This window comes from Lepisosteus oculatus, chromosome 18 (assembly GCF_040954835.1).
Source record: "Lepisosteus oculatus isolate fLepOcu1 chromosome 18, fLepOcu1.hap2, whole genome shotgun sequence".
Lineage (NCBI taxonomy): Eukaryota > Metazoa > Chordata > Actinopteri > Semionotiformes > Lepisosteidae > Lepisosteus > Lepisosteus oculatus.
The window spans coordinates 21,982,737-22,005,055 of record NC_090713.1 but is presented as its reverse complement, the minus strand read 5'-3'; the positions used below and the strand labels follow the sequence as shown (position 1 = coordinate 22,005,055).

Genomic DNA, 22,319 nt, shown 5'->3' with positions numbered 1-22,319 from the left:
TTCGAGAAACGCCCTGGGGTTTTTAATGACCACAGAGAGTCAGGACCTCGGTTTTACGTCTCATCCGAAGGACGGCACCTGTTTACAGTATAGTGTCCCCATCACTATACTGGGGCATTAGGACCCACACAGACCGCAGGGTGAGCGCCCCCTGCTGGCCCCACTAACACCTCTTCCAGCAGCAGCCTTAGTGTTTCACTAAGATTCACTTTCCCAGCGGTCGTACCCAGGCTTGCTTCTGAAACACGCTGAACCGCACACAGCACCATCGGCTCCCTGCCCTGCCCTGCCCTGCAGCCGCGGTCCTGAGTCCAGTCTCGGCTCCAGGGAATCTGTCTCTGTCGGCGTTTTACCTGGGAGCTCCCCCGACCTCCACCGGGATGGTCGGGGCCGGCTTCTCTCCGACGGCCGGATAGACGAGGCGCACTGCCACCTCGTGCTCAATATCGATCACTTCAATTCAATTCAATTCAAGGTGCTTTATTAGCATGACCGATGGGTACAATCAGTGTTGCCAAAGCAAATAAAAATAATAAAATGAACATGGAACAAGACAAAAAATAGAAGTAAAATAAAATCTACAGACATTTACAACAAAGACATATTATAAAATATTGACATATACTGTAGGCGGCTGGAGCATTATTGGGAGACGGACTCACTGTTCCTCAGGCTGGGACAGGAGATCACATACTGGGCTGCCAGATCAACTGAGTTCCCTCCTCCCTCTCCCAGTAGGATTGGGACCTGTTGTGGTTTTGGCAGGTGTGGGAACTCTGGGATTAGATTTCTGAATTTCGGGAAGAATGTTTCTCTAATCCCAGAGTATCTGTCACAGTGCAGTAGGAAGTGCACCCCTGTCTCTATTTCTCCCGCTGGCAGTGGGAGCCAGCGATCGATCACTTCGCCGGGGTCGAGCGAGAGTCGAGCACGGGCGCCTAGCGCCATCTGGCGGCGGGATGGATTATGGCACAGACAGGGGGGGCTCCCTGCTCCCGAAACCGGGGACCCCACCGCCACCCCGCTTCCTGGTGCAGGTGATCCCTTTACTCTCGCTGAACCCAAGTATTTAAATAAACACTTCGCACTTGGCAGTACAGGCGCAGCACTATCAGACGGTGACAGACGTCCAGCTTTATTTAAGACCTGGAAATATGCATAAATCATAATCATAATAATTTCTTACACGTATATAGCACTTTTCTGGACACCCAAAGCTCTTGATAGGTCATGGGGATCCCCTCCACCCCCACCAGTGTGTACCCCCCACCTGGTGATGGATGGAGGAAACTTGTTTTCACCAGGCTGGGACAACGGTCAGGTGGCTTGCTAAAGCTCTTTACGAGAACGTTGATTCATCACAGGCAGTTGAGAACACAGAGTTCATTGAAATTGCTTCATCACTGGGGAGAAGCAGGGCCCCTGCTGTATGTGCTTTGGGATGGTGGGGGGGGGGGGGGGGGAGAATGTAAATCCTTCGGCTCAGGCTGGCATGACCCCCCCCCCACAGGAATGAGCAGATTTCTCTCCAGACCCAGCCGGACAAGACTGTTCAATCAGGGCTTGAGGCACCGCTTTACACAGAGGGGGGCGGGGGTGTGGAACAAGCTGCCCAGCCGATCGCCTGGCTTCTCTCCAGACCCAGCCGGACGAGACTGTTCAATCAGGGTTTGAGGCACCGCTTTACACAGAGGGGGGCGGGGGTGTGGAACAAGCTGCCCAGCCGATCGCCTGGCTTCTCTCCAGACCCAGCCGGACGAGACTGTTCAATCAGGACTTGAGGCACCGCTTTACACAGAGGGGGGCGGGGGTGTGGAACAAGCTGCCCAGCCGATCGCCTGGCTTCTCTCCAGACCCAGCCGGACGAGACTGTTCAATCAGGGCTTGAGGCACCGCTTTACACAGAGGGGGGCGGGGGTGTGGAACAAGCTGCCCAGCCCTGCTGTTGAAGCTGCTATCCTGGCTTCTGGCTTCAAGACCCAGCTGGATGAGACCCTCCAGGCGAGACAGGAAGCACTTCTTTGCACAAAGAGTGGTGGGTGGGTGGTACCCGGGCTTCTCTCCAGACCCAGCTGGGAGAGATCCCCAGATCCGTTAATTGCAAATTAGCAAAGATGGGCCCGAAGGTAGCTTGTAATGTTTCTGACGTCCTTGTGAATTCAGCAATGATGCCAAACGCGATACACGGACGTGCGCAGCGGCTACACCCTCTTCCCGGGCCAGAACCGGGGGGGATACCGGACCGGACCGGCGTGCATCCCGCCACCTCTTGAAACCGAGACGACCGGCCAAAGCGCACGTGCGTGTCTGATCCAATTAACGAGCTGGAACGCGGGGCGCCGGGCCGCGCGTGTTCACGAGAAACCCCCCCCCCGTGACCCCTCCCCCCCCCCCTCCGAGGTCAAAAGGGGGTCACCTCGCTGCGCCCTCGTCGTTCCTCCAGTTCTCTTCCCTCGAGCCAGGACTCGAACCAGGTAACTTGTGTTTTTATTTTTTAAGGCAAATTCCAGAAATAATATCGAGGAGGCCGTCGGGTTTATTTCTAAATCTGTTTCTGAGGGAAGCTGTAGGAATAAAGCTGAGGACCCACCGCGGGTGTTAATTTAAATGTATCTTTTTCCGTGAGGGACGTCAACAGAAATAATACAGGGTTTTCGAAGTGGGCGTGTCTCTGAAACATGCCTTCGTGTTGTTTCGCGGGTAACTAACGCAGTGATACTGCTTCTGCGATAAGATTATGATTCATATCGGGGGCGCAGCGCCAGTTAAAAACGCAGCTTCTGGGGGCCGTTCCAGACACAGTACAGGTGTGTGTTAGAGGACACTGATTTGGGAATAACTCCTAGTCGGGCTTGCATGCGGACCCGCGTGGATATCTTGTTCCTCTTGAGATGCCCTTAGGAGCGATGGAAAGCGCACCTGTTGGTAGTTCTGTCATCATCCAGGTGGGGCTGCACACTGCTGGGGGTGGAGGGGTCCCCGTTACCTATAAAGCGCTTTGAGTGGAGTGTCCAGAAAAGCGCTATATAAGTGTAAGCAACTAATAATATTCTTTCAGAGTGAAAACTGCTCTTATTAGCGGGTTGGATTCACAGTGTTGACGAATATATATATGATTTGTTTGTGTGTGACGGAGGCTCCAGCCGTCAGGAAAAGCGGGGCGTGTTTGGGGAATGTTTTGAACGGCGCGTTGTGCAGACGGCGGACCTGAACTACAACTATTTCAAACATTTTAACTTTTAACTCCGAGCTCCTGCTGTCCACGCGCTTAAAAGAGCCGGGGACGAGCGCGCGCGCGCGAGCAAGCCGTCGCCGCTTTGAACTGAATGAATGAGTCCGCGAGGCGCCTCCCTCGAGTCGCGGGCGCGCGGCGAGGCATGACGACTCGCGCAGGCCCTCCCGGACCAATCGCAGCCCGGCGCCAGGCGACGGAAAGCGCTCTCGGCCAATAGCGGCGCGGACAGCCCCGTGAGGTAGTGGGTGGGTCCCCAGCCAGCCGCCCGGCGTGTGTGAGCGGCGGCGGCGTGGGCCAATAGAACCTCACGGGGCGTCGGATTGGGTCTGCTCTGGCCAATGGGTTGCGGGGAGCCGCATCGAGGGGGCGGGGAAAAGGCCGGACCCAGTTCTCGCCAACCAGCAGCGGCGGTTGCGGCGGGGGCAGGGGGCGGGCCCGCCGGTGGGATTGAGCCCCAGTTCAGCCAACGGGAGGCGAGGGCAGTCGGCAGCGGGCCAATGGCGAGGCTGATACGGGCAGAGGGGAGGGGACGGTGGGAGGGCCTTAAAAGGTCTTATGCGAGACGTCTGTCAGCTCGCTGGCCAGTTTGCACCTGAGTTTGGTGTCGCCCGTGTCAGGAGCGAAGTCGCTTCACGACCATCCAGCACCCGTGTTTTCCCCTGTAACCCTCGCTAAGCGCTGTGCGGGCAGGGGAGAGGCGCCCGGGGCACGACACGCAGGAAGCGACTCCGCAGGTCGTCTCAGAGCCGTGTCGCCGCCAGGAGGTAAGTGACTACGGTCAGAAGGCACGACTGGCTGATCAGCCTGTCAGGAGACGCTCCCCTCTCGCCCAGCTGATCGGGAGCACGCACGCGTGTGCGCGGCCGAGGGCTGCGTGTGAATCCCCCACACTGCCCCCCCCCAGTACCTCCTGCTCCTCCTCTGCCCCCCATACCCACCCACCCCACATCAGTCCCGGGCGAGCTGGAGCAGATCCGTCCAGAGCGCCTGACCCGCTCTCCTCTCTCCGCCCCCCCTGCCTGCGGGATCAGTGCTGGGGCTCTGACTGTGGGTGTGTGTGTGGGGGGGGGGCGGGTCTGGTCACCCGTGGACCGGCGGGGAGGGGGCGCATGCAGAAGTTTGTGTTGAAGGTTTGCCGGAATGGCGTGTGTTTCCACAGCGTGCTGCCGGATGGAGACGAGTGGCGGCTTCGTGTTTTTATTTTTGGAGGGGCGTGTTATCCGACGCGAACTAAGTAACAAAGGTGTGTGTGTGCGCATGGGGTGTCGGGGTTGCGGGTCCGAGCTCGTGTCCCGGGACAGCCCACAGCGCGCGCACCCCGCCCTCCGGGACAGGTGGAGTGTGCTGGGGCGCAGGGGGGTCGGGAGGTATCGGTTGATTGGGGGGGGGAGACCCCGTGAAGTGAGCCCGGCCCGGCCCGTCCCGTCCCGTCACGTTCAGGGGGGGCTCAGCCTGCGCTCGGGTCGTGCTGTTCCGGTGGCGAGTGCACATTCAGAACCCGAGTTCCTGACAGCGTGGGCTGGAACGGGCCGGGCCGGGACAGCTGGAGCCCTGCTGCGCCTGGCGAAGGAGGTGAGAATGAGCTCGGACCCCCGGGCACGCCTGGCCGCGGGGCGGTGTGGGGCGACACGCCGGACCCACGCGTGTTTTGCTGGGGTTCGCCGCGCCGAGCCGCGAGCTGGAACAGAGCCGGGGCGCCCGGCCTATTTTTAGCTCCCGGGCAGAGGGTCTGTCGCGGCCTGAGCGTGTCCCGGGTTCCACGTGGGCGCTCCCGAGCGCAGCCTCTCGAGTGTCTGGAGTGGATGATGAAATCGGCGTGGGTGTGGAGCTCGCTGCCTCCTCCTCCTAGCCTTCCGGCCTCGTCTCTCTCTCTCTCTCGGGCTGTGTGTGGTGCAGGGGGGGGGACGACTCCGGGAGCAGCTGTGGCCTTCGCCGTTCCGTTTTGCGGCTAGATTTACTCCCCCCCCCAGCTCGTCTGTGTGGGTGGGGCCCGGGATCGAGCCCTGGGAACTGGAGGGAGCAGGTGCCTCAACCCGGGGGCTGGAGGGGACGAGTGCGAACTACCTGGAAGCGCCTTTACACACGGAGTGGTGGGAGTGTGGAGCGAGGTGCTCGGCCTTCTGGTTGGCAGCCCCTACCCCTACCCCCGGCCCTTGTGGGCGCGGTGAGGATCCTGTGGGAACCGGGTCGGCGAGTCAGGATGGAGGCGGAACAGACTCGGTCTAATCCCTGTGCTTCACTGCTCCCGGCGTCTCCAGTGCCCGCTCCGTGGTGGAGCGCTGACTCGCCCTGTAGGGGGTGCTGCAGTCCACTGCAGATCCCTCCGGTCCAGCTTAGCCGGGCGGGGTTGGTGGGTGGACCCAGAGTCTGGTGTCTTGACCCGGGGTTCTACCGCAGAGTCTGTTCTGCTGCAGCGTCTCCCTGAGGGAGCTCCCTCCCTCCCTCCCTCTCTTTCTCTCTCTCTCTCGGGCGCCTCGTGGCTCCCCTGTTCCTGCAGCGGATCGGCGGCGCGGGAGACCCCCGGCGGGTCGGGCTGCCCCTGCGGGGGGAGTTCAGTCGGGGACAGGAGCTCCGAGGGGGGTGTGGCCAGGAGCTCTGCCTGTGCAGGCGGTAGCTTGACTTTTTTATTATTATTTTTTTTCCTTCCTGTGCCAGTTAGGCCCGGGGGGTGAATTCCGAGCCCGGGAAGAGCTTGCATTCCTCCGGCGTCTCCAGCAGGGGTGTGTGTAGAGGTGGGGGGGGGCTTGCTCAGTGCTCGGAGCTCAGAGCCGTTCCTTTTCATCTCGGAGAGAGAGAGAGAGCGAGCGAGAGAGAGCTGGGCTTTTGTCCGCTCCGGAGGGGCCCGGCTGGGAAAAGCTGGAATAGTAACTCCATTGTCTGGGCTTCCAGCTTGGCAGCGGACAGCATGTGAAGGAGGTCTGAGCCTGTGGTTACTGACCTGCCTGTCCCTCCGCGGGGTGTCATTCTCGGGGTCCCGGGAGCCCTGCGACGGTAAAGCCCTGGTCCGCGATGCGCGCCGGGCAGTGCTGCCAGCCGGCTGATCCGCTCAGCGACGGTCCCCCCGGTGTCCCGGTTGCCCGTTCGTGCAGCTGGAGCTGTCGGTGAGGCGCCGCTGAAACCGGACCGGGCCGGGCCGCACCGCTGTGCAACAGGAGTTGGCTCGGCGGCACTGTAGAACCTGCTCTTCGTGGCCTCCTGCCCCAGAGGGCAGAGCCATGACCACCCTGGGCCCCTGCCCCCCGACAGAACCGGCTCTGGCGTGCCCTTGCTGGTCACGGGTTCGGGGAGGTTGGCGGCGATGTCCCGTGACCGGCGGTCCCCTGTGGGGGTCTGTAGGCGCGGTCTGGTCCGGCGGGGGCTCGTGTTGTCCCGGTGTCTAGTTACTGTGCGCTGGCAGTAGCAGGTGCTGCCTTCGCGTCCGGCCCTAACCTGTTCATTCATTCCTTCTCTTCCAGGAGTGACTTTCCTGTGGGCCCGGCTTCTCTGCTCTCTTCTGGATCTCCTTCCCAAGGGTGAGATGGTTTTTTTTGTTCCTGAAACGACTGGGATCCCGTCCCTCCTCCTCTTTTTCTTTTTTCGCCTCCACGTGCAAAACTTTCTTCTCTTTCTCGGCTGCTTGGTTAAAGCTGCTCAATCCCGGAGTTTCATCCCGGTGTTCCCGGGAGGATCCCGGAGCGTCGGAGCCTGCTCGGCTTGGTCCAGGGGCCCCCGCGAGGTCAAGAGGGGCGTCCCTCTCGGGGAGCTGGCTGGGGGTGCTGGCTGGGTTCTGCAGTGTGACCGGTCTGAGACTGGGCCGGGGCCACCTCAGTAAGCCACTGTAGCGCAGCCTCAGTGCACATCTGGCAGAGCGCCCCCTGGAGTGGGGGGAGGGGAGGGGGGGGTGCTTGCAGAGTCTTTGCCCCAATTCCCCCCCCCCCCCCCCCCCCCCCCACAGCCCTGGCGATTTCCCCTTCTGGCACAGGGAGCAGCGGAGCGTCTCCCCGCGAGATTCCACGAAATTCAGTCCAAGCTGATCCAACACCGGACAAACGCGGCGTGCGACGGTATTTGCTGCCAATGAAGTGTCTTTTCTACGAGCTCGCTGGGTGGGGATTAACAAAATTAACCGAATTCAAGTTCCAGAATAAGGTTACATAATGGGTCATAGTGCAGTAGAAATGGTATGAAAGAAACCGGGGCAGAGCTCGCTATACACAGAGCTGCGGTGTGTCCCGGGCGTGTGCGGTGCAGTGTGCTGGGGACAGTGAAGACTGTGTGTCCGTGTGGCCCATACGGGGGACTTGCTGAAGGAGCTGCAGGTGGGCTGGTCGGCCGTCTTATCGGCTGGAGGTGGAAGCTGATCCCTAATCCGCTGGTCTTGGGCTGCGTTCTCTCCTGCGGCCTGGTCGACGGTACTGAAGCTCTCGGGCTGTGATCCGCTGGGGGGGGTGCGCCACAGTCGTGGGGTGGGGTGTCAGTGGGTGAAAGGTCGAGCTGGAGAGTCAGTCCAGCGCCGGTGGGCCGGGCCCTCGTGTTAGGCAGGCAGGCAGGCGTGCCCCCGGTTTGTGAGTTAGTTTTGAGGGCGCTGGGGCGGAATGGGAGGAGGGGGGGAGGGCTGGGTTCCCCGAGCGGGACGTGGCCGGACAGCATTCCTTCTGCGGCGCAGTAACCCCCACGAGCGCGACTGGGACGCAGGACTGACCCCGGGGCGTCTCCCGGCCCGGGGGTGTGCTGGTATGGGAGGGGCCGTCCCGGGTGTCCGGGGGGAGCTCGGAGAGGGTACGGAAACAGTAGCCTCGACCCGGAGCAGGGTCGGTCTGGAGTCCTGCTTTTTAAGGGGGGGGACGGCTTCTGTTGAGCGAGGGGCTCGCTCTCCGCGCGGGAGGGTGTGAGCGCTGGCTCGCCCTGATAATGAGGGAGGGGAAAGGACAGACCCAGCCTGCAGGGGAGATCGCTGGGAGGCCACAGCCCTCTCGCTCAGGTGCTCAAACAGGCTTATCTGTTTGCTCTTCTGTCACAGGACCGATTAACCTCAGGAAGGGATTAAGATTGCCTTCTCTTCCCTGTGTTGTTCCTTCTCTCCTTCTGACTTTCCCACTCCTTATCTCTCTCTTGTCCTTCTCTTACCCTGTTCCCCCCCCACCCCCCGTAGGCCTCCGTTTGGCCTGGGGACAGCGGGTGCGTGACTGGGGTGTACAGAGCCCTTTAGGCTTGATTGGAGACAGACATGACTGCGCTTGCCTGCCCCATTCAGAGGGGCTTGATGGGCATGGCCAAAGGGAACGACTGACCGGTCTTTTTAAAGTCAACATATTTTTAAAGTCAACAGGGCGGAGCAGTGGCTCTGTGGCTCAGGATATGAGGCTCCGAGAGGCTCCCCATCTCCGTCCTCCGTTGTGAGTGGAGATCGCACGCAGGGCTGTAGCTCTGTCCAGTTTCCTCCCCCGGTAGGACTGGGAGCTGTTCCCGTTCCGGCAGGTGTGGGGATTCTGGGACTAGATTTATTTTAGGGAAGAATGTTTCCCCGATACTGGAGTATTTCTTGTAGTACAACTCTGCCTGCCTTCTCCGTTTTTTGGAGCACAGGCCTATCCTCTGGACAGCCAGCCATAATTGGGTCTGGTTTCTCTGGCCTGGCTGTGGTCACTGAGCCTGTCTCTCTCTGGGAGGCCAGGCCAGCCCTGCCTGGGTCCAGTTTCTCTGGCCTGGCTGTGGTCACTGAGCCTGTCGTCTCTGGACAGCCAGCCCTGCCTGGGTCCAGTTTCTCCTGGTTGTCTTCTCTCGCCAGGACAGGTATTTGGCCTGTGTGTGTTGTCTGTGTCTCTCTCTGCTTCTGTCTCTCGAGACAATCCAGCTGTATCTGCAGGCTTTAATCCGAAAGGAATGGAAATCTGTGTGCTGCATTCCTCTTCATTCAGAGGAGAGGAGGGCAGGAATGGGGCTGTGCCCTGTGCTGGGAGTCGGTTTCCAGTTACAGTCTGTGAAAAGCCAGTTGCTCAGACGACTTCAAGTCTTTTCAGACTTGCAGAGATTTGATAGTTTGGGAAACGGGGAAGGGAGAGGCAGGGTGGGGGAATTAAAGGAATAAACCGGATTGGTAACCAGATTAAAGTCCCAGGAACGCCAGGCCTGTGGCATCACTGATCCGGGCTTCTTGGTTAAGATTCCTCTCCCGATTTTCTGCAGGCTGGTGCTTCCTCAAGAGGGAAGTACAAGTGAATCTGGGTGAAGGGGCGATGCCAGGGATGTAATCCCTCTGAATGTGCCAGTCTAATGGAGCGATCCCTGTGCTCCAGTACGGGTTTAAAAAGCACGTTCTGTGCCGGAACAGAACTGAGTCCAGGGGTTGTTGAGGCCATTGAGTGTTGGGTCTGAAAGGGCCAAAAACACTTATCTGCCCACCCATGTTATCTGTGGTTCTCTGGCGATGGCGTTGGGGTGCTGAGATCTGGATTTTCATCTCGAAGAGCAGGAAACGGATCTGCTCCGACGGGGTGGAATGTGGGGGGTCTCGGGGTGGCTGGGGTGGGGCTGTGGCGCGGAGCACAGAGGTTAACGTATAGGGGGGAAAAACACCCTTTCCTTGGGGTCCTGTCGGGCTGGAAATGAGGCTCTACGGCTTGCTGTCTTCGGCACTTGGAGAGACTGCAAAAGGGCCAGGCAGGCCTGTTCCTACGAGTGTCTATTAATAGTTAAACTGTTTTTCCTGAAGTCTGTGTAATCGCCCACTCCACACTGATCTCTGCAAGTGCTGTTTGCCCTCTAGTTAGGGAGTGTGGGATGTTGGGGGGGTGGTTGGTCTGTAACCCCGTCAGAGGCAGAGCTGTGTTTCCTGGGAGTGTGTGTGTGAGAGCACATGCTGCGCTGGCGCTCTGTTTTTGTTTTTGTTTTGCTCGGGCTGCCAGGTGTGTCGCGCACGTGCTCAGTTGACACGGGTACAGCTGTCCTCCTCCCCCGCTCACACTGGCCCTGATGCGCCTCGCTGTGCCTGCTCTCTAGATGGGGGTTTTTTTCCCCCTGTATTTCCTAGATTAACCCCTCCCTTCGCCTTGTGCACAGCTTGTCCAGTCCACCTGGAGTCCACTGCAGATGCACTGGGAACTGAATGCGTGAAGGATGGTGGAAGTCAATTTTATTTGATGAGAGAGCTAACTCATCAGTGGACCTCTATCAGTTTGTTTGTACTCTTCTAGTTATTAATTTAAGTTTAGGTCTGGCTTCAAGATGCGAGTGTCTGACTTCCTGCTCTGTTGCTTCAACCACCTGTATAATTTACTAGTTGGTAATTAAATAATGGGTAAATATCGAGGTGCAGGCTGTAACGGTGTCCACATCGGAGTGGACTCTAACACTCATATGCTGTGTAGCCCTGTTACAGACGCTGCTGTCCCTCTCCTCTCACACTGCCCCTGAATTCACACACTGACACACTCCTGACTGGACTGGAGACACTGCTGTCCCTCTCCTCTCACACTCCCCTGAATTCACACACTGACACACTCCTGACTGGACTGGAGACACTGCTGTCCCTCTCCTCTCACACTGCCCCTGAATTCACACACTGACACACTCCTGACTGGACTGGAGACACTGCTGTCCCTCTCCTCTCACACTGAGACACTCCTGACTGGACTGGAGACACTGCTGTCCCTCTCCTCTCACACTGCCCCTGGATTCACACACTGAGACACTCCTCCCCTCCTCTCTCTCGCGCTCTTCAAATCTGCGCGCCCCTGTGGCTCTTGTTATCGGAGAGAGCTGGCGATTGGAGGGGAGCGGAGGGGCGTGCAGCGTTGCATAAGGAAAGTGCCGAGAGAGAGAGAGCACAGCTGTAGTTTCAGCAGGGCTCGTCTCGGGTGAGGAGGCATTGAGACCCAGCGTGAGTCTGTTCCTGTCTGTTCGCTCTCTGGCTGCTCCTCTCCTGCGAGTCCCGGCTGTGTCCCAGCGCTGGTCTTGGTGTTTGGGTTGAGGGTTTGGGCTGGGCTGTCAGAGCCGCGGTAAGTTACCAGTCCTGTCCGTCTGACTGCTTCGCTCGCTCGTTCACCCCTGTGCGTTGTTGAAATATTTCTTTTGTTTTCAGCCAAGCTTTTTTTTTTTTAAAAGAAAAAACTCCAGCGGTTAGCCGCAGGAAGTTTGTGCAACATACACTCTGTGTGCTGTGGACAGATTTCTCACGGCTGTGTGCAGCTCTGGGGGCGCTGCAGGGGCAGGCTTGGGAAAGGGGTACAGGTTGTGAGGATGCTCCGATCGGAACGCGCACATTTCAGGCTCCTCCACACCCTCCAAACCGTGACTGACCGTGACTGGAGAAAGTGAGCAGGGCTTGCTTTTCATTGTGCAGGAGACACTTTTTTTTTTCCCCTAAATTGCATTGCTCATCTTGTCCGATACCGGGGGCGTTTGACCTTTGACCTCTTTGGTCCGTTCCCCTGTAGGGCTTAACAGACACTGATCTGCCTGCTTGTTAGCTATCCTGGTGAAGCAACAGGTGTTTTTTTTTTTTTGGGGGGGGATGACGTGCACAATGTGCCAGGCTGGGGGTGCCCCACACCAGTTGCGCCCAGCGTTTTGGGGTGGAATTCAGGACCCAGGTTACCCGGAGATCCGGCTGCCCGGTTTTCCCTTGGGAACGGGGATCTCTTCCCCCAAGGCTCCCGGCCACGAGAGAAACCCGCCTCTGGTGTTTGCGCTGCGGCAGGGCCTGTTGGCGCTGGTCCCACTGGGCCAGCGGTGCCCGACAGCAGGGGCTCCAGATTGTTGACAACCAGTTTTATCAGTGAGCAATTAACTGTTGGCTCAAAGTTCTGTTGATGTTTGTCTTAACGCTTAAGCCTGATGACGCCTTGCGCGCATGTGTTTTTATGTTCCCCTTGCGCCAGTCTTGCCAGGCACCGACCTTTGACCCCCTCCCCCCCCCCCTGCGGGGGACTGCGCTGACGTGAGCAGGTGACCTCTGCATTGTGCCCCCTTTTCTAGGCAAACAGAGGCACATTTCGTAGAGCTCATCCAACTTCTGCAAGAGGAAGTGTTTTTTTTTTTTTAGTCATTGCAGGAATGCTAGAATAATCGAGGAGCCCATTTGGGCTGTCCGTTAGCTCATTAGTAGGTGTTTTTTTTTAAAGAAATTTTTTGCTTCAACAAAAAAATCTGGGCAGCTTGCTCCTCGCTCCCACCACTCTCTGTGTAAAGAACTGCTTCCTGTTATTGGCTTTAAACTTCCTTTCAAGAAGGGGAAGCCTGCCTCTTCGTGTTTTAAGTGTGCCCTGGGTGTGGGTTTCTCTGACCCAGGCTGTAAGGGCTTCTGGGAAGATGGTTGGGGGTGGAGGGGTCACTTCCTGTCCGGCCTGAGAGAGGAAACGGACGGTGTGGGCCCTTGCGTTCGGCCGCCGAGTGGGAGGGAGGGTGCTCGGAGCGCAGGCAGGTATTTTCAGGTCACTTGGCGTTTCCTGAAATTCGAGCCCGGATGAGCCCTCGCCCACAGCAGGCTGCCAGTTTGAGGTGTTTGGTCATGTTTTCTTGATAATAGTAACATCGAAAGAAGGGCAGGCGATGGCAGCAGTGAGGTGCGTCATGCTGACTGGGAGTAGATTGGCCAGTTCCTTTCCTCTGAACCTTCCCTGTTCCGTGTGCTGATGGGAAGTTGTAGACTGACGAGGGGGAAATATTTTTAGTAAGCCTTCAAAACGGGACACCTGACCGCAGTTGGGTTTTGGAGTCCTGGAACATCCGGAACTGGGGTCTCTGGGCTGTAGGGGGGCTCGTCCTGGACTGGGACCCCGAACTTGGGGCTCGGGGCTGTGGGGGGCATGTCTCAGGACTGTGGGGGGCTTGTCCTGGGCTGGGACCCCGAATTGGGGTCTCCGGGCTGTAGGGGGGCTCGTCCCGGGCTGGAGTCTCAGGGCTGTAGGGGGGCTCGTCCCGGACTGGGACCCTGAATTGGGGTCTCCGGGCTGTAGGGGGGCTTATCTAAGGACTGTGGGGGGCTCGTCCCGGGCTGGGGTCTCTCGGGGCTGTAGGTCCCTGCAGTCGTGGCTCAGTTTGAGGCCGAGGGACCTGCGGGAGCTCATGACCATCTCTCCTCAGCGGCTGGGGAAACGGGGGGTGGCCCCCAGGGGTGTGGGGTCTCCACTCTGAACTTGCGCCCCTCCCTGAGCCACTGTGGATGGGGGGGCGCAGAGAACACGAACTCCCGCTGACGTCGGGAGCGAGCCAGAGTCAACAGCCCGAGCCGCGCTGCTCTTTGACCCGGGCCGGCGCTGGAAACTGGGTCAGAGGTCGGCGCCTGGCCGCGGGCTCTTCATGAATGAGAGGAGTCGCGTGCCCTCCTCTCCTGCCCGCCAGACTCCCGAGACTCTTCCCACCAACTTCCCTGCTGCTTTCCTGCCCGTTTTTAGTTTTTTATTTTTTACTCCCCCCTCCCCCATAAAACAGGAACTGTAGGTCTTGAGTGGAAACTACAGGGACATTAGAAGGTGGGGGGGGCACTTTACACAAAAGGTGGTGGGAGTGTGGCACTTCAGCCGTGCTGTTGAAGCCGTTATCCTGCCTCCTTTCGAGACGCAGATGGATGATGAGATCCTTCAGTCGGGACAGCGGGGCCCCTCTTTACACAGAGGGTGGTGGGAGTGTGGAACAAGCTGCCCGGGCATGTCGTTGGAGCCAGTTCCTCCGTGTGTCTTCCGAGAAGTGGCTGGGCGAGATCCAGGGATTTAATTGAGCCGTTGCCTCCCAACCGAGCTGCGCGCCCAGGCAGCTGAGCGTTTTAAATCCTGCGGCTGACAGCTCTGGCTAGGCGGATAGGTCCTGTTCTACCCCCCCTCTTCCCTTCCTCAGTGCTTTGATGTCGAGGTTAAACGTGGCGTGTCTACACGGGACCCAAGCGGACTTGCTCTTTTGTAGGAAAAGCACCGTTGAAGCTGCTCAAATCCCGAACTCGAGCCCGGGTCGGCTCGCCTGCCGGGGCGGACCGCCCTGCTGTTCTTGCTGCTCCAGATGTTGCAGCTGTGGGCGATGGCAGGGGTTCGGCTCGTGTGCGAGAGCCCGCTGTGCTGCTGTCGCTCCAGATGCTCCAGCTGTGGTGTAACTGAGCAGACCCGCTCGGGGGGGGTGGGGGGGGATAGCCGGTGTTCCTGGCTCTGTCCTGCCCCCCCTCCTGTCATGCTGCGCCTGACCCCGTGGCGCCCTGCTCTTCTCCTTCCAGATGTTGCAGCTGCGCCTGGTCCGGGGTGGGCTGGGCTTCCTCGGGGCCCGGCGGGTGTCGGTGCTGTCCCAGGCCTTCCAGAGCACCCAGCGCGTTGACTACCGGCCCATCAAGAAGGTCATGGTGGCCAACCGAGGTGAGAGCAGCAGCAGGAGTGGTGGGGGTGGGGTGGGGGGGGTTTGAGTCGGTCGCCCTGGTCCTGTGAGCCCCCTGAAGCTGAGGAAGATGAAGGCTGCGTGCAGGATATTCGACACGGCGCTCCTCAGCCCCGTGGGCCCAGCGCCCCCCCCCGCTGAGTTCGCCCACAGCGCTGCCAGCTTGGCACCTCCAGCTGGCTGCAGCGCTCGGAACCAGTTGCGTCCCGAACGCCGTGTTTCCGGGGGGGACGTTTTGAACGTTGCGCTCGTGTTAATTCCCTGCTGTCTCGCTCTCTTCCTGTCCCTGCCTCCAGGAGAGATCGCCATCCGGGTTTTCCGGGCGTGCACGGAGCTGGGGATCCGCACGGTGGCGGTGTACGCGGAGCAGGACACGGGGCAGATGCACCGGCAGAAGGCGGACGAGGCCTACCTGATCGGCCGGGGCCTGACGCCCGTCGGCGCCTACCTGCACATCCCCGACATCATCAAGGTGGCCAAGGTGAGGCACCCCGGCCGGCCAGAGGGGGGGGGCAGGTCTCATCCGTCACCCCCTCACTTCGCTCACTCTGCGAGCTGGGCTGTGCCTCCCTGGTCCCTGCTCCCTCCTCCTCCTCCTCCTCCCCGCCGGTCCGGACCGGACCGAACCGGCCGGCCGGGTTGCCTTCCTGGGCTGGAGCTCGGCTCTTCCGGCTCTCGGCTGTGTTGTCGTGTCCCGTGTGAGAATGGGCAGCTTGCGGTTTCCTGTGATTTCTGGGGCAGTTGCCTCACAGAGGAAGCGCCTTGCTCAAGCCCTTCCTGTGCGCTGCGCTGGCGGGCCCCCGGGGTGGGGGTGGGGGGTGCTCTCTATGGGACTCCGTCTTCAGGACCGGCCCCTCCTGGAGCCGGAGGAGGTGAGCGTCATAGCTGGTCCGGGCCGGACGCACGCGGCCAGGAAGGTCCATCTTCCGTTTCCTCTCCCCCCCCCCCCCCCCGCGCAGGAGAACGAGGTGGACGCCATCCACCCGGGCTACGGCTTCCTGTCGGAGCGCGCCGACTTCGCCCAGGCCTGCATCGACGCCGGCGTGCGCTTCATCGGCCCGGCCCCCGACGTGGTCCGCAAGATGGGCGACAAGGTGGAGGCTCGTGCCATCGCCGTCCACGCAGGTACGGCGCCGCCGCCCCCCCCCCGGACCCCAGAGATTCGGCCGGACCCCCGGACGATCCAACCCAATACAAGCGGGGGTCCCCCCAGTATCTGGGCGCCTCAGCTGCCGGGGTATACAGCGATGGGGGGGGTCTTTATTTCAAGGCTCATAAGGCTCACGGGTCTTTTTCTCCTGTGTGGGGGTCATGCCAGTCGTTGGCGACATGCCTCATACACAATAACGTGTCCAACGGAGCGACGTTTCCGTCTCGCCCATCCAATCCCAGGTGACCCCTCCCAACCCCTCGCTTTAGAAAACGCCCTCCAGTTCCCCCGTGTGCAGGCTGGACGTCTTTTTTTCCCCTCGTCCCCCGAAAGCCCTCTGTCGTTTCGCAATGAAGGGGACGTTTGCGAGCGGGGGGTCTCGGTGGACTGTGGGTTTGGCGCTTCGGACGCGCCAGTGAGCAGGCCGCCTCTGGGTTTGAACCTCTGTGGAGCTGGAGGAGTCGTGGCGGAGGGGTACGGGCGTCGCGCTTGTGACCGAGATGAGCAGCGGGAGAGCTCGGGGAGGCGGTCTCAGCTGGGGGGTGAGATCGTGGGAGGCCGCTGCCCCGGGACACTAACCTGTCAATACCCCACACCCCACACCCCCCCCCCTTCCTGTGTGCCTGCAGGCGTGCCAGTGGTGCCAGGCACGGACGCCCCCATCTCCTCTCTGACGGAGGCGCAGGAGTTCTCCAACACCTACGGCTTCCCCATCATCTTTAAGGCGGCCTACGGCGGCGGCGGGCGCGGCATGAGAGTGGTGCGCGGATACGAGGTGAGTGAGCCCACAGGGGGGCGCTATAGCCCAGTCGGAGGTGGTGCCAGCGGGGGCGGGGGAGGGCCGTCCTGTGTAGGCGAAGAGAGCTGACGGCATTTATCACTGTTACAATTACCCTTTTCTAGCAGGGGGACAGGGCGTTAACCCTCACAGCTCTCGGGTCCTGGGTTCGATTCCGGACCAGGCCGGGGCACCCTCTGTGAGGGGTGTGCGTGGCCTCTGGGCCCCGAGTCCGAGCGCCTCCTCTCCTCCCGTGCTGGCCTGCCTGGTGTCCCGCCCATCCGGGTTGTGGTCCTGCCTTGTTCCCCGTGTTTCCGGGACAGGATCTGGTTTAGTCTACCTGGGGATAAGCGGTTATCTGATCCTGGCTGGGGGGGCTGCCACGTCCACGGTGTCGTGTGAGATTCTGACAGGCTGCAGTCGTGTCATCGTCCATCCTGTTATAGTAGCTGTATGTGGCGACCCGGCTGACCTGTAATCATCGTTTAAATAAAACGGCGAATGTGGCTGCCGAGGGCTGCACCTTGCAGTGTATGCTGCCCTCCTGTGGTGTGTTGGGGGTACTGCACCCAGCGGGAGACTTGCTGGTGTGCCAAGGACCAGGGGAAGGTTTGCTCCGTGCCGAAAGGCTGGGGAGCTGTCCTCAGGTGCGAGAGGAGAGGCAGAGGTGCTCTCCTGGATGGAGATGTGCTCCAGGCAAGGGGCCCCAGACTCCAGGTGTTCTTCACCCAGACCTCTCTCCCGCCCCGTCTCTGTGTCCGTGCAGGAGCTGGAGGAGAACTACCAGCGGGCGTACTCGGAAGCGCTGGCCGCCTTCGGGAACGGGGCCCTGTTCGTGGAGAAGTTCATCGAGAGGCCCCGGCACATCGAGGTGCAGATCCTGGGTGAGGAGCCTCTGCCCTGGGTGTTCCCTGTGGGGTCCGGCGCCGCCGGCGAGGAAGGCGCTGTTCTGTGCGGGCGGTACCGGGTCCGAGCTCGGGGCTTTTCTGTGGTGGCGGCGGGAGACACGGGGGGGTTAAGATCTGCCCTCGGAGAGGGGTCTGTCGGTTAAGCCCCTCGACCTTGATGAGTCTAAGCTGAGGTTGAAGACCAATGCAGAGTGTGCGCATCAGGGGGTGGGTACCGGGTCTGGGGGGGACCCCTGTCACTTGGGGCAGGTTAACAGTGTCTCCAGGGAGAGCCGATCAGGGTCTCAGGTGTGGCTCACCTGTCTGACTCCTGGGGGCAGGTTAACGCAGTGGCTCAGGTGTGGGACTGTGGCTCACCTGTGTGACTCCTGGGGGCAGGTTAACGCAGCGTCTCGGAGCTGATCAGGGTCTCAGGTGTGGGACTGTGGCTCACCTGTCCGACTCCTGGGGGCAGGTTAACGCAGTGGCTCACCTGTCCGACTCCTGGGGGCAGGTTAACGCAGTGGCTCACCTGTCCGACTCCTGGGGGCAGGTTAACGCAGCGGCTTGGAGCCGATCCGTGTCCGTGTCCTGGACGCCGCGCGTCTCCGGGGAGCTGAGCGCGGTGTCTTGTCTCCCTTCAGGCGACAAGTTCGGGAACGTGGTCCACCTGTACGAGCGGGACTGCTCCATCCAGCGCCGGCACCAGAAGGTGGTGGAGATCGCCCCCGCGGCGCAGCTGGACCCTCACCTGCGGGACCGCCTGACCGCCGACTCGGTCAACCTGGCCAAGCAGGTAACGAGCTCGGCGCTCTGCGCGGTCCCGGGGTGTCGCCTGCCTCTTCCGCGACGGGTTTAAGCCGGAGGACGGGGGGGGCGAGGGCAGCGGTCTGAGATGGGAACGGTCAGTTGTGAGAGTCTGACTTCAGCTGAACGCAGTTCATCGATTTTTCTCAGCTTCTAAATACACAATTCACTGATCTGTAACACCTGAAAACATGGGAAAACCGCAAACAGATTAGAATGTATATATTTATATCTGTGAAGATCTGCTATGGTGTGAAAGCTGATTGTTCGCTTGGGGGTTACAGGAAGTGTTAACTGGTGCAGAACGGGTTGGTCAAGGCACCCCACACGTTATTAGAAACCTTGAGTCGCCCTTAATTGTCAGGGTGATAGCAGCCATATCACCCTGCAACTCACAACTGGCAACCCACTGAAGCTAAGCAGGTGTGAGCCTGGTCAGTACCTGGATGGGAGACCTCCTGGAAAAACTAAGGTTGCTGCTGGAAGAGGTGTTAGTGGGGCCAGCAGGGGGCGCTCACCCTGCGGTCTGTGTGGGTCCTAATGCTCCAGTATAGTGATGGGGACACTATACTGTAAACAGGCGCCGTCCTTCGGATGAGACGTAAAACCGAGGTCCTGACTCTCTGTGGTCATTAAAAATCCCAGGGCGCTTCTCGAAAAGAGTAGGGGTGTAACCCCGGTGTCCTGGCCAAATTTCCAATTGGCCCTTACCAATCATGGCCTCCTAATAATCCCCCTCTATGAATTGGCTACATCACTCTGCTCTCCTCCCCACTGAGAGCTGGTGTGTGGGGAGCGTTCTGGCGCACTATGGCTGGATGCTACACACTGGTGGTGGTGGAGGGGAGTCCCCATTACCTGTAAAGCGCTTTGAGTGGAGTGTCCAGAAAAGCGCTATATAAGTGTAAGCAATTATTATTATTATTATTATTATTATAATAGGCCTTGTCGCTGGACTGCTTTTGTCTGTGGCCTTGTCATTACCCAGCCTGGCCACCAGAGGTCACTGCTCACTGCAGGAAGGGGGTTTGGTAGACTGGGCCTCCTCACCCCCCACAGAGGAAACGGCTGTGCTCTCTGACATGATTCAAGAAGCACATTTGTTTTTTTTCCCCCGAGTACGGTGTGCGTTTCCCTCGGAGAGAGAGAGACCGAAATGGACAGCTTGGTTCCGTAGATCGCTAGTGGTTCCAGTCCGTTAATGGTGCGGGTTTCTGATCTCGCCAGATTTTGTTCCCTTTCATTTAACAAAAGATTCATGGCTGTATAACGTTCACTAAACACACATGTTCTGGGACTTGGGGATTATTCATAGTGTACCGTGGGTCTATATATAGATCGCAAGTTTAAAAAAAAAAGTGCTGTTAGCAGCAACTTCCAGCTGAGATGCTAACACCACACAGGACAGCAGCACAGTCCTACAGCACCACAGCTGCTGCCTGGGGAGCTCAGGTCTCGGGAGGAGCCCGGCCTAGACCAGCAGGCTCTGGACTGTAGGGGTACAGTCTGACCCAGAGTGGACCGGTGGGCTCTGGACCGTAGGGGTACAGTCTGACCCAGAGTGGACCGGCGGGCTCTGGACTGTAGGGGTACAGTGTGACCCACACTGGAGACCGGCGGGCTCTGGACTGTAGGGGTACAGTGTGACCCAGACTGGACCGGCGGGCTCTGGACTGTAGGGTGTGTGTGTGTGTGTGTGTGTCGCCTGGCTCTGGACTGTATTTTGCAGCCGAGAGTCCTGTCTCGGAGGTGGACAGCCAGCCAGCCCTGTCAGCAGAGTTGTGCTGTCAGGCAGTACGTCTGTGTGTGCCGGTGGGGGCTGTGTGTCTGCGCATGTTGTCGTCTTTAACGGTGACTCGGCAGTCTGGGCCTCTTTACCGCACCGTCAGGGTTGAGAGTTTGGCACAGAGAGCTCGCGTTCTGACAGCAGGCAGGAGCGGGCCGGGGTATCGACCGCGGGCTGCTGATGGATGTGGCGGCGCAGAGTCGATAATTAGCTGCTTATTAGGGCTGCGTGGGCAGCGTGGAGGAGTGGGGTGGGGTCTCCTCTGCCCATTAAAAACCTGTCGGACAGGCTTGTCCTGCCTCTGTTTAATTTAGTGTGCGAGTCGTCCTCTTCTGGGAAGAGTTCCCTCGGCTACCCCCTGCCTTCCAGTTCTCTTCTCTTCCCCCTGCTTGACCGAGAGGGTGGGAGGGGACTCTGATGGAGAGCCCAGGTTCGAGTGGGGCTGTGGGAGAGGGCTCTGATGGAGGCGGGGAGAGCCCGGGTTCGAGTGGGGCTGTGGGAGGGGGTTCGAGTGGGGCTGTGGGAGGGGGCTCTGATGGAGGCGGGAGAGCCCGGGTTCGAGTGGGGCTGTGGGAGGGGGCTCTGATGGAGGCGGGGAGAGCCCGGGTTCGAGTGGGGCTGTGGGAGGGGGTTCGAGTGGGGCTGTGGGAGGGGGCTCTGATGGAGGCGGGAGAGCCCGGGTTCGAGTGGGGCTGTGGGAGGGGGCTCTGATGGAGGCGGGAGAGCCCGGGTTCGAGTGGGGCTGTGGGAGGGGGTTTGGGGTTCGAGTGGGGCCGTGGGAGGGGGCTCTGATAGAGGTGGGAGAGCCCGGGTTCGAGTGGGGCTGTGGGAGGGGGCTCTGATAGAGGTGGGAGAGCCAGGGTCTGAGTGGGGCTGTGGGAGGGGGCTCTGATGGAGCCCGGCCCCCAGGGCTGTGGAGGGGTTCGTTTCCGATGCAGCCAGTAGTGGTGGGGCCTCCCAGCGACAGAGCCAGCCTGGCTGGAGAGACCGGGTGTGCAGGGCAGTGAACCCCCCTCTGACCCCCTCACACACATCCGGGTCCCCTGCTGCGATCGGTACCAGCAGATTAGAGCGCCCCCTTCGGGATTGCGGATCGGATCTGGGTCCTCAGACGGGCAGGGGCTGACCTGTTGGGTTCAGGGTCCCCGTCGGGTCCGAAATGGGCCCAGCCGCTGGTGCCGTCTCCTGTCTGGGCGTGCCGTTAACCCTGGGGGGGAGCCGATCCCCGCCCCCCAGGGGGGACAGTAAGGAAGGTTGAGGAGCTGCTGCAGCGAAAGAGGAGAGCTGAACGAGCGCGCGGCGATAATGAGGTTAGCCATTCGCTGTGTCTTTTCTTCTCCATCAGCAGGTTTTTTTTTTTGTTTCCTGGGAAAATGGGTTTTCGCGGCGCGGGGCGATAACCTGGCCCTCGCTCCGAGCTGCTGTGCAGCAGCACCCTCCTCCTCCTCGCGGGACGGAGGCTTAAACGGGCCACGAGGGGGGCAGTTACTGCGGGGTGAGATAATTGCCCCTGGCCTGTAATAAGCAGCTCCGCTCGTCAGCTGGGGCAGGGGACGTAATAATAATAATAATTGCTTACACTTATATAGAGCTTTTCTGGACACTCCACTCAAAGCGCTTTACAGGTAATGGGGATCCCCTCCACCACCACCAGTGTGCAGCCCCACCTGGATGATGCGACGGCAGCCATAGTGCGCCAGAACGCTCCCCACACACCAGCTATCAGTGGGGAGGAGAGCAGAGTGATGGAGCCAATTCATAGAGGGGGAGTATTATGAGGCCATGATTGGTAAGGGCCAATGGGAAATTTGGCCAGGACACTGGGGTTACACCCCTACTCTTTTCGAGAAACGCCCTGGGATTTTTAATGACCACAGAGAGTCAGGACCTCGGTTTAACGTCTCATCCGAAGGACGTAGGGTTAGCAAAGAATCCGTTTTTAATCGCTTCAGTGGCTCTTTATTTCGTTTAATAAAATAAACTGTCCACTAGGGGCTGCTGACATCCCGGGATTTTATCTGGATTCCCCCTCCCGCCCCCGGGAAGAAACAGCCAATTTTTCCTTATCGCAGTCGGTCTCGCTCCGGAGTTTTTTTTTTTTTTTTTTTTAGCCTCGGAACTTCAATAGCGGGAAGAAAATGGGAGAACGTGCCGCGGCGGAGCAGGCTGAAGCGCTCTCCGATGAGGCGGATTACGCGTTGTCCTCGCGCCGTTCGGAAATGAAAGGGGAAAAAAAACATCAATTGAGTTGTGTGTGTGTGTGTGTACTCGCTCTCGGCACTTGAAAATCCTTCAGCCGGGCGAGTCGGAAACGTGTTTCTCTCCTGAAGTGGAGAAAGGTG

At 59.7% G+C, this 22,319-nt stretch overlaps 1 protein-coding gene across 1 annotated transcript in view; it reads left to right on the top strand.

Moving 5' to 3' along the window:
* Positions 1 to 11,034: 11,034 nt before the first annotated feature.
* pcxa (pyruvate carboxylase a) overlaps positions 11,035 to 22,319 on the top strand; it is a gene marked incomplete in the record, with an annotated part of 74,792 nt that continues 63,507 nt past the window's right edge. Inside the window, 7 exon segments of the mRNA XM_069180423.1 lie at positions 11,035 to 11,211; positions 14,415 to 14,550; positions 14,866 to 15,050; positions 15,529 to 15,694; positions 16,349 to 16,494; positions 17,264 to 17,381; positions 18,029 to 18,180. Coding sequence (XP_069036524.1) covers positions 14,415 to 14,550; positions 14,866 to 15,050; positions 15,529 to 15,694; positions 16,349 to 16,494; positions 17,264 to 17,381; positions 18,029 to 18,180 — 903 coding nt within the window.